General features: G+C 50.3%; 1 protein-coding gene across 1 annotated transcript; it reads right to left on the reverse strand.

Annotated features, from left to right (window-relative positions):
• Nucleotides 1-4,813: 4,813 nt before the first annotated feature.
• On the reverse strand, nucleotides 4,814-6,383 carry LOC8042812 (cuticle protein 16.5-like). The gene is made up of 3 exons (XM_002415790.4): nucleotides 6,353-6,383; nucleotides 5,012-5,879; nucleotides 4,814-4,912 (listed from the first exon to the last, which is right to left on the reverse strand). Coding segments are annotated over exons 1-3 (879 nt in total). The 5' UTR covers nucleotides 6,362-6,383; the 3' UTR covers nucleotides 4,814-4,910.
• Nucleotides 6,384-11,805: the final 5,422 nt, after the last annotated feature.

Raw genomic sequence — 11,805 nt, forward strand, 5'->3', positions numbered from 1 at the left:
ACGAACGCTGCCAGGCAAGTTCGTTGGTTGTTCGCCGTATATTTGGAATATCCAGAGCGCAACACGTGCGGCATTGCCAATACGAACTCGTGTTTTCACGTGTTCTGGATGCAACTCGAGAGAACGAAAGCGAATAATTGTTGAATATTTTTGAAAGCATGTTACAGTTCGGCAACTATAACTTTTAAACTTAGACAAGACCTTAAACCACCAATGAATCCTTCCAAATTATATTCAATTGCACTTTGTCTGGATATTTTCTGTGTGAAAGGAACACATACTTGTTTCTGGGTATTTAGCTCATTCGTCAGGGTCGAGAGGACAGGTGCAGAGATATATCTAGGGCAGAGCAGTTGTAAGGTCGGCGAATCTCAACTGGGCTAAAGGCCGATCACGACTGCAGCATGGATGTTTGGGAGTCGCGGTGTTCACTCGAACGGGCACAGACACTGTCTATTTAGTTTATGTATAGCCGCATCTTTAAAAGGGCTCGTTTTCCCCAAGTCCGTTCGACACACACATATTCGCTCCTGCAAAGCCGCGCGAAAGCTCTGCCGTCAATCCACAGCAGCCGCGTTTAACTGGAAAAGACAGCGCCAAGGGGAGACAAGGGGTAGCGGACGCCTTTCCTAAAATATGTCCCGCCACCCTAAGTTGAAACGGCATTGTATACAAATAAATGCCTACGGCGTCGGCTTGAGGACCCCGTGTAAGCAGCCTCCAGCCTCTAGAGTGCTCGTACCGTTTATCTTTCTTTTATTAGCTTCCCGCCACGAGAAGTCATACCGCCGGCAGTATGAAGCACATTAGAGGAAACATCTCCCCCTTCTGGCGCTCGTCGGCTTCTTTCTGTATACCGCGCTGCGGCGCTGATCCTCAGTGAGGGATGGAGGCGAGGACGAAAGCGGGCTTATGTTTAAGCCAAGGTCGTGGGGAAGTCCGGAGCGTCTTCAGGAGAAGCTCAGACACAGACTACACTGTACCCAAAGTATTTGCTTCCTCTCTCAGTTGAGAAGAAAAGCAATTTGACACTTGGTTGTACAAGCTGCATCCCCCCCCCCCCCCCCCCCCTGGAACGTCTCCTCCCGGTACGTCCCCTCCGCACTTCCCTCGGCAATGAGCACACCGTGCCAATAAGATACCTTTAGTGAGCCCGTGGGCGACAGCATCTCAAAGCAAGCCAAAAAAGACATGCCAAAGGACAAGCCCAGAACCACGAAGAAGCCATCAAACGAAAAGTGATGAAAAGGCGGCCGCTAGAGAGGAAGGATAATCCGCTACCCTTGAGGAAGGCTGCTTGACGTCTGCGTTTGGGAGCTTTCAGTGCACAAATTTTTCGCAGACAACCCCAAGAAGAGAGAGGGAGACAGAGAGAGAGAGAGAGAAAGGGGACCAGATATGTTGAAGGTATTTTCCCCTCGTGCTCGACGTGCTGGCCTTGTTTGGAAGTGTGCCTGCAGTCGAGGACCATGATATTTGGTGCGCCTCCCCACTGTCTCTCCACTTCGAAACTCCTGGCGCCGTCCCTGTCGGGAAGACGTACCGTGACCTTGACGGAGATAAACCCCACTTTGGAAGCGCCCAGCAGGCGCGTCCACCCACCGCTGTTTTGATCTTTTGTTTCTCGCGTCGATTGCTTACGTTTTTTCTTCGAGCTGACGAAGAACCCCGGGGGGGGGGGGGGGGGGGGGGTTGCCTGGCGAGGCGTTTGGGGGGGGGGGCGATCGCCCCCACCGCCCCCCCCCCCTTGGATCCGCCACTGGACACATCCACTGTGGACACATTGTTTCGCGTGGTCCGCATGGTTCCGGTTGGGTTCCGCAATCCGGAGATGGCCATCATAGCCCAGCGTAGCGCCGCTGGCACTGCTCCGGAACTCCGCTGGTTCTAGCGGTTTCGTTTGCTCGTTTGATAAAATTAGTGGTAAAAACGTCAATGCAAGCGAAGTGTTCTGCACGTTTCGACAGAAAGACTGGTATTACAGGCGGCCATCGCTGCCTCTGAAGCTCCATAAACTCAACAACAATTATTGAACAACGTGCGCGAGGTGCTCGAACAACGAAACCGAAAGAAGGTGAGTAGGGAGGGCGGAAGCTTTCTCCCTTCTGCCTGGAGAAGGAGAAAACGTCTCGTTCCTCCGTTCTTCTCGTGTCCGCTTGGGGGCGTGTCAGTAGAAGGGAGGAAAATGCGCCGTTGCTACCTTTTTCCTCCATGTTTCCTTAGAGTGCAGTGTCGGGGCAGCGGAAACTAGACAGCCGTTTTCTTTATCATGACGCCACTCTTCCCGCCGAGGTTGGGACAGCATATCCCAGTAAGAAATACGTTCAATAGGCCCGCTATTTGCCAGTGTCTCTTTCTGCACGTCGCTCAGACATGTCCTTTTAGGTCGTCACTTTGTTCGTCAATTGCAGAGACATCAGGCGCTGGAAGCGCTAAAGAAAAACCCAACTGGCTTCGCCGTTCCCCGATGCACCCAAGCAACGTCACTACTCATGTGCCTCGAAAAATGGTGTAGGAGTTCAAGGCGCCAAACGATTTGATATTTGTCATTTCATAATAGAGTAACTTACGCACGCACGCAGACAAGCTTGGACTTCAGTTTTTTAGTCTAGACTTGACAAAGGGCACCTCCTGCAATTATTTGCTTACACTCGAGAATCGTTTCACGGCCTATATAAACGCATTTGGGGTATAAAAAAAAAGCGATGAACTAATAATGCTTGTAGGTTTAGAAAGAGTTATATACGTAAAGACAGGGGACGTATATAACTCTAAACCTACATCATTACCAACGCGCTCACTAACAAGTGTAATAATGCTTACTTATAGCAGACACGGCGTTTGCCGTGCCTTGTTGAAGTAGAGTCCCGAACATACATCTAAACACTTCAGTCAGAAATGAGTGATCTTTAGGGGCCCGTTCACAAGATGACACGGAACTTCATTGCTATATTTTTCGTTACTCATCTATTTATTTATTTATCCCCCTTCTAATATCACAAGCGCGTTCATAAAGGCGTAACTTTGGACAAACTTCTTCGTGTTTGTACAATTTACAGCTCATCCTGCTTATAGCTCATTTTCTGTACCGGCGCAATCTTTTTTGCACGATTCCTGGGTTCTTCGGCGCGAGGTTTCGCTCCATGTGCTCCGATCTGCGGTTCGCAAACGCATTCGGCCACCAATCCCCCTCACACACAGACAGTGTCCCCGAAAGAAATGGTGGTGACAGAAACTGAGATTCTTAAGGTAGCTTAAGGTTCAAAAAGAATGGCTGAGCATAAATCATCTTTTTTTTGCAAAGTTAACATTCCCGTTGCGTTTTTTTACCTGTTCATGCTTTGTCACATGAGCTCCGGAACCGGGAAGGGGGGGGGGGGGGGGGGGGGGGGGGAGGGGAGCAGTGGGTGCACTTGCTCCTACAGGTTCTAAACCAGTGGCTGCATACCCCACACTCAAAGTTGTTCCGACCCCCCCCCCCTCTTCTTCTCTCCCATCACGATATATATATATATATATATATATATACATACATACATACATACACGATGTCACAAAAAAATTACATGTTTATTTTTTCACTGCAAAAGTAAACTAGACATCGCCGAACGCTCATTCTCCGCCGAAAGGCAACTCTGAAGGTCACTACAAGATGCCTAAGTTTCAGCCCGATCCGATACCTTATTCAAAAGTTATAAGTGAATTTCTGGAAATTTCAATGGGAAAATGGAGCCCATTTTTGCCTGTTTTCGGTTTCTGGTGCCCATAGAACACCATGTATTCGAAAACTCCGTCGGCCGCCATTTTCCCATTGAAATTTTCAAAAAATAACTTATAATTTTTGATCAAGGAATCGGATCGGGCTGAAACTTTGACATCTGGTTGTGACCTCTAGCACTTCTTTTGGGCGGAGAATGAGCGTTCGGCGATGCCTAGTTCATTTTTGCGGTGAAAAGAATACCCTGTATATATATATATATATATATATAACGGGCATGGTGGCGGGAGGCCGAAGGCGTGGGTATAAAACTGAGAAGAAAAAAACCCTTAGTGAAAAACAGCAACAACGGACGATATAATCTTCGACGTTTCGGCCGGAGTCCGGCCTTCCTGAAGGCCGGACTCCGGCCGAAACGTCGAAGATTAAATCGTCCGTTGCTGTTTTTTTTCACTAAGGGTTTTTTCCTTCTCAGTTTTATATATATATATATATATATATATATATATATATACAGGGTATTCTTGTATATAAATATATATATATACCCTGTATGTATATATATACAGTGTGTGTGTGTGTGTGTGTGTGTGTGTGTGTGTGTGTGTGTGTGTGTGTGTGTGTGTGTGTGTGTGTGTGTGTGTGTGTGTGTGTGTGTGTGTGTGTGTGTGTGCGTGTGTGTGTGTGTGTGTGTGTGTGTGTGTGTGGAGAGAGAGAGAGAGAGAGGGGTGAACTACATAATATTACGTCAGCCTTTAGACGGCGCCCCCACTCATCAGATACACTTCCGGAGCCCCTGCTTTGTCATTTCATTTCCGCTTCATGACTGCAATGGGCTCAGCTTCGCGTTGTCGTGTACCGTTCCTTATGTAAGTTATTCCAGGAGCATATTTTTTTTTCTAAAATTAAAAATAACGTATTTCACATAATGAATGCGAGATACTGAGAATTGTTATTATAATAGAGTAGCAACTACTCTTAATCAAATGTCTTTGCAAGATGCCAAAATAATACCAACGTATCTTAAATACTCCAGCTAGTGTAGAGAACATGAGATAGACACCAGTCTAGGCGAAAGTGAGAAGACTCAACGACTTTATTGCTTTCTTTATGGCAGCAGATATTGACAGTGGACACGTCTCCTCATAGAATCCTAGTGGCTACCACTCACGGCGGTAGAGCCTTGGAGATTTTCTGTAGAAGTGAAAAAACATTTAGAGTATTAATTCATAAGGCTGTACTGAATTTCAGCCATCCTGTTATTATAAAATAAAAACAAGTTCATGTACTTACACTTCTTCTTGCGGAGGAGGGTGGTGTAGTCTCCGTAGGTACCGAGACCGTATCCGTAGTTCAGACCGTAGCTGCCCAGGCCGTGTCCGTAACCGAAGTGGCCGGCACCGTAGCCGAGGGAGTTGACGCCGTATCCGTAGACTGGAGCAGCGTGGGCGTAGGAAGCCACAGCTGGAGCGGTGTGGTATGTCTGGTAGCTAGCAACAGCTGGAGCGTGGGCAACGGTGGCGACGGCTGGGGCAGCGTGGTAGGTCTGGTAGCTGGCGACAGCTGGAGCAGCGTGGACGGTGGACACCCTGGTCACGGCAGGAGCAGCAGCGTAGGTGGCGACTGGAGCAGCGTGGTAGGCAGCGAAAGCTGGAGCAGCGGCAGAGGTAGCGACAGCTGGAGCAGCCTGGTAGGTAGCGACCTTGGTGACAGCTGGGACAGCGGCGTAACTGGCGACTGGAGCAGCGTGGTAGGCAGCAACAGCTGGAGCAGCGGCATAGGTAGCGACAGCTGGAGCAGCCTGATAGGTAGCGACCTTGGTGACACCTGGGGCAGCGGCGTAACGGGCGACTGGAGCAGCGTGGTAGGCAGCAACAGCTGGAGCAGTTTGGTAGGCAGTGGCCACAGTGCGGCTCAGGGCTGGGGCAGCCACGCTGTAGCCGGTGAGACCAGAGTAGCCGAAGCCGTTGTTAAGACCAACAGAGTGGCCATAGCCAAGGCCATAGCCGTAACCAAGGCCAGAATAGCCAAGACCGTGGCCGTAGCCGAGGCCGGCGTAGCCCAGGCTGCCGTAAGCGAGGCCATGGCCGTAGCCAAGGCCACCCTGGACGTAACCAGCGATGGCGCTGCTGGCAAGGGCCAGGAAGAGACAAGCGTGGAACTGCAACAAGAATAGTGCGAACATATTTACATTCAAAGTTTTCTCAATTAAATATTGCTTATTCCACACGGTGGGTCATACTAATATCAAAGTAAATATGTGCAAAGTTTGATGTGTATTATATATTTAAAAATCAATATGTTTGCAAACATATGACAGTATACTCGACGGTCAACAACAACAAAAAAAACGCTCATGTTTAAAGGTAGCATTGAAGCATAAATACACAGTTATGTCTGAAATTTTGCAATTTGCAGACAATATTAATATTTAAATAACTGCGGCTCAAAATGTTTAAGTTTACGCGGCTTAGACATGAAAAGCAACAACTTTAAGTTCAAAACTCAAATGCCCATTTTTTCACTGCATAGCTTATAAACTTCTGCGAATAAGAGAGTGTCTAAATTGCAAATTCATATTGAAGAGAGCGCAAGGGAGCTTCATATGGGGTATTTCCAAGTTCATGTACTCACTCCAGTCATGATGTAGGTCTACAGAGGAAGTATCCAACTGCGAACTTTGAATTAAATGTTGGAGCTTATATACGCGAAAGGCGAGTCAGAAAGAGATATGCGTCCTATCAGAAAGCTGGAAAAACAAACAAGTTGAGGAGAACAAAAATACTTCATCGGTATTTGCAGGAAGATGACGTAGCCTATGTTAAAATTATTCAGTTATGTCGGACATGTACGTAAACGCCGTGACTCGATTCAGCACGATGCGAAGAATTCGTTGTGCATACTAGAAATAACTGGTTTGAGCAATACTTCAGTATTCTACTCTAGGCACCCGATGGAACGCACAAGTTTTATTAATATACGAACGCTGTGCGCCTCGCTGCATTCTTGAAGATCGTGTTGTTAGGTTAAACTGACAATTCGTATTCAAGGTGACGTGAGCTGTTTTAAAATTCCATCTTCAACAGCTTCAACGTGCGGCCGATCAGGGTTGTTTGCACTGAGAGTGTTTAAAACGGCCGGTCGTGACTTATGTTCGCGTTTCTTGATTCGTGATTTGTTCTGCAGCGTTCTTATTACCTAATTACTCCATATAATGGGATGTACAGCGATCATAAGGTGTTCAAGACTCACCATGTCCTGTCTTTCTTAAAGGAACCATGAAATGAATTTCCATCTTTTTCCAAATGAAGACCCCAATTACTCTTCAATGTTCATACAACCCCAAGCAGGAATCTATTCTCGTATTATTGCCTCCAGATTTGCACAGAAAAAAAAAAAGAGATAAATATTCACGTCTGCTTTCCTCCCCGACTCGACTCGACTCGGCCACCAATATGCCAAATGACGTGACCGTGGCGTAATGTATGCCTTCCTACCGGAAGCGGAAGTTCTCCCAGCCATCGCGTTTCTTCAGAACGACGTTTCTGCGTCGACGTTCCGACGCCAGGATGTGCAAACGCCGTCACCTACTGAGGTTCCCATTAACGCTGGTTGCTTCGTGGGACCCCTTGGTCCACGACGCCTGTGCGATCAGCGCCTTGGCTGTGGATGCATCGCAGCTGAGTGAAGTGCAGCTTAGAATGTTGTGGTACAGTGAAAGTATGGGCCTTGTTCCGTATGACGGGCCGCCCACGTGGCAAAGCGAGAACTCACCCCACAAAGGCTGCGGCAGTTCGGCGTCGGAACCGGCCGCGGAGGCGAGGCGAGAGCTCCGTACGGAATTGTAGCTTCACATTTTGGCAGCGAACACAAATCGCTAGAAACGAACCTCTCGTACCCTCGTTGACACTGTGGCTTATGCAGTCGGATATTGAGCTCGGTCATTTCTGTCTAAAGTACACTCTAAAAACTGTTCACGCAAAGCAAGCATGTCGCAAACGATTTTTTGCACTCTTGGTCTAAGCGTGCTGTTTTACAACGCTTAGAATTCACGCTCCCTAAACGTGAACGCGTTATTGTTTAACGCTTGGCAGGCGTTACGCTAAACGATTTTTTATAAACGCTTGTTCTAAGCGTGGTGTTTTTCAACGCTTAGAACTCACGCTTCCTAAGCGTGAACTGTGCTATGGTTTAACACTTGGCAGAACGATAATGACGCCTCCTAGGCGTGTGAAATGCGAGGCGCGGAGGGAACCTCTGGCCGTGTGCATGAGGATTTTTCGCATTTAGTATATCGTCCCATTAATCTTAGTTATTGGGACGATACACTAAATGCGAGAAAGCCCAATGCCCGCTACCAGAGGTTTCAACCGCGACGCGCATTTCACGCGCCAAGAAGGCGTCACCTTCAAAGCGTCGAGAAAACGCACGCCGTAATAAGCGTATAAGCACAAGGGCGCCCATGCATCATATCTTTATCTCATATTGTCACGGGTGGTGACCAGAATAACAATAAATAAACAGGAAGAACTAAACGTTTAATGTGGCGAACTTGTGCCAAAACAAAAAGATAATAGAAAATAATAACAAAGCGTCGCGAGCGTCGAGGTCGGCGAAACAGCAGAGTCGAGCGCTGGGGCGAAAACTGACTCGACAAGGTCGCGGGCGGCCTCTTATCTAGAGTGCGCCGCTATCTCGAAGATTCGGCGAAAGCGGTTCGAGCGTCGCGTGATCGGGGCGAGAATGAACACGCACTTTCTAGAAAACAAAAGCAGGGATAAATGATAGAAGTTGCGTGCGGTACATGAATAAACGGGAACTTTCTGGAGGACCGTGACCGAGCGTTGCTTTCTCAGCCTTGCGCGCGGCATTACTCCCCCCTTTAAAAGTGCATCGCCCCGATGCAGTGTAAAACAAATCAAAATAAAAAATACGATAAACTAAAGAGTCTTTTGGAGCACAAAAGGTCCACAGTCCTATCGAGCGTAGTACGGCTTCAGGCGCACGACGTGGACGACCTCAGGTCGTGGTGGGCGGCGTGACGATGTTCGTGTTCCGTCGGGCATCACCTCGTAGTTCAGCTCGCCGAGGCGACGAAGTACCTTGTATGGTCCAAAGTACCGTTTCAGCAATTTCTCACTGAGGCCGCGGCGGCGGATGGGCGTCCATACCCACACCCTATCTCCGGGCTGGAAGTGGATGTCCCTGCGACGAAGGTTGTAGCGGCCGGCGTCGACGCGTTGCTGGTCTTGAATACGGTGTCTGGCGAGCTGGCGGACCTCTTCTGCCCGTTGGGCAACCACCTGGGCGTCGTCACTTCCGTCGACAGCCGGTTCGTGGGGTAACATCGCGTCCAGCATTGTCGTTACTTTGCGACCATGAACCAGTTGAAAGGGTGTCACCCCGGTGGTCTCTTGCACGGCCGTGTTGTAGGCGAACGTGACGTAGGGCAACACCTCGTCCCACGTCTTGTGCTCTACGTCGACGTACATAGAGATCATATCGGCGATTGTCTTGTTGAGTCGCTCGGTCAGCCCGTTGGTCTGCGGGTGGTATGCAGTGGTTCGACGATGGCCGGTGCCACTGAGACGAAGGATCTCTTGCGTCAGCTGGGCCATGAACGAAGATCCACGGTCTGTGATGAGGACTTCAGGGGCGCCGTGCCGGAGGACAATGGACTCGATGAAAAACTTGGCGACTTCAACAGCCGTGCCTGCTGGAAGGGCTTTCGTCTCGGCGTACCGTGTGAGATAATCGGTGGCGACGATAATCCAGCGGTTTCCCGATGTTGACGGCGGGAAAGGGCCAAGTAAATCCATTCCGATCTGCTGGAAGGGTATAGACGGGGGAGTAATCGGATGCAGAAGTCCTGACGGCTTCGTTGGCGGTTTCTTGCGTCGCTGGCACTCGTGGCATGATCGAACGTATAGGTGAACGGTCTTCGGTAGCCTCGGCCAGTAGTACTTTTCTCGAATCCTGGCGAGCGTCCTGCTGTAGCCAAGGTGTCCAGCCGTTGGGTCGTCATGGCATCCTTGGAATATTTCGTCTCGAAGGCTGGCAGGAACAACCAACAGCCATGCTCTGTTGTTGTTGACGAAATTCTCCTTGTACAGCACCCCTTGCCGCATGGAGAATGTATGCAGGATTCTTAAGAAAGCACGGGGAACCGAACTCGCTTGTCCCTCTAAGTGCTCGATGAGCGCTCGCAGTTCAGGGTCGTCCCGTTGGAGTGCTGCCATGTCGCTGACGTCCAAAGCGCCGAGGAAACACTCATCGTCGTCGTCTTCGATACACTCAGGTCCGGCCTCGACAGGAGCTCTTGACAGGCAGTCGGCGTCATTGTGCTTCCGGCCGGACTTGTACACAACAGTCAGGTCGAACTCCTGCAGTCGTAGGCTCCACCGGGCGAGGCGTCCGGAGGGGTCTTTCAGATTCGCGAGCCAGCAGAGCGAGTGGTGGTCCGTGACCACGCGAAAAGGACTTCCATACAGATAAGGGCGAAACTTTGTTATTGCCCAGACGACAGCGAGGCACTCCTTTTCAGTTGTAGAGTAGTTCCTCTCCGCCTTAGACAGCGTCCGACTCGCGTATGCGATGACTCGCTCTGCCCCGTCCTGTCTTTGAACAAGCACCGCGCCAAGTCCGGTGTTACTGGCGTCCGTGTGGATCTCTGTATCTGCGAACTGGTCGAAATGGCCAAGAATCGGAGGCGTCTGGAGTCTTCGTTTCAGCTCATCGAATGACCGCTGGTGTTCGTCTGTCCATTCGAACTTTACGGCGTCCTTCGTGAGGTGCGTCAGCGGTGCGGACAGCTTGGCGAAGTCCCGAACAAATCGTCTGTAGTAGGCACAAAGACCGAGGAATCTTCTCACGGCCTTCTTGTCAGACGGCGGCGTAAATGCAGCTACGGCGCGGGTCTTCTCGGGGTCCGGTAGAACACCTTTGTTGCTCACGACGTGGCCAAGGAACTTAAGTTCACCATAGGCGAATCGACACTTTGTCGGCTTGAGTGACAGGCCGGCGGTCTTGATGGCTTGAAGCACGGCTCGAAGTCGTTTCAAGTGCTCGTCGAAATCTCGTGAAAATACCACGACGTCGTCGAGGTAGACGAGGCAGCTCTGCCATTTCAGACCTGCCAGCACGGTGTCCATGACACGCTGGAAGGTGGCTGGCGCAGTACAGAGCCCGAACGGCATCACTTTGAATTCGTACAGTCCGTCGGGAGTGACGAAGGCAGTTTTCTCCCGGTCGCGTTCGTCGACTTCAATCTGCCAGTAGCCACTCTTCAGATCCATCGACGAAAAATATCGGGAGTGGCGCAGTCGGTCTAACGTATCGTCGATGCGGGGGAGCGGATAGACGTCCTTCTTCGTCACAGCGTTCAGTCGACGATAGTCCACACAGAACCGCAGGGTTCCGTCCTTCTTCTTTACAAAGACGACGGGGGACGCCCATGGACTTCTTGAGGGTTGAATGATGTCGTCGTCGAGCATTTCTTGGACTTGATCCTGAATCACCTTCCTTTCCTTTAAGGAGACTCGATACGGCGATTGGTGGACAGGGAGCGCGTCGTCGTCGGTAATAACGCGATGTTTCGCCATTGGTGTTTGGCGAACCTTCGACGACGTGGCAAAACAGTCACGGTATTCAGCGAGGAGATCAACCAGTTGCCGGCGCTTAGGAGCTGGGAGCTCGGGGTCAATGTCGATCGGCGGCGGCGGCGTGCTGTTCTGCTGTGACGATGAGGTTTCTTCGGAGATTGCGGTGACCACGGCTGGCGCATGAAGCTCCTCAATGTGGCCCACAGTGGTACCCTTCGTTAGGTGCTGCGGCTCCTCTCGGAAGTTTGTCACAAGAACAGTTGCACGTCCTTCTTGGAGATCCGTTACGCCTCGTGCGACGCCAATTCCTTTCTCAAGGAGCAGTTGGACGCTGCCTTCCAGAAGAGCTTCACCGTGCATGGCTGCGTCGGTTATGACGGTGACGAAAACACTCGACCGCGGCGGTAAGTTCACATGGTCGGCGATAACTCGGATCGCGGTTGACGTCGTGTTGGTCTCCGCCGGCGGTAAAACAGGCTTGCGCAG

The sequence above is a fragment of the Ixodes scapularis genome, unplaced genomic scaffold (genome assembly GCF_016920785.2).
Source record: "Ixodes scapularis isolate PalLabHiFi unplaced genomic scaffold, ASM1692078v2 PGA_scaffold1__304_contigs__length_218370807, whole genome shotgun sequence".
Lineage (NCBI taxonomy): Eukaryota > Metazoa > Arthropoda > Arachnida > Ixodida > Ixodidae > Ixodes > Ixodes scapularis.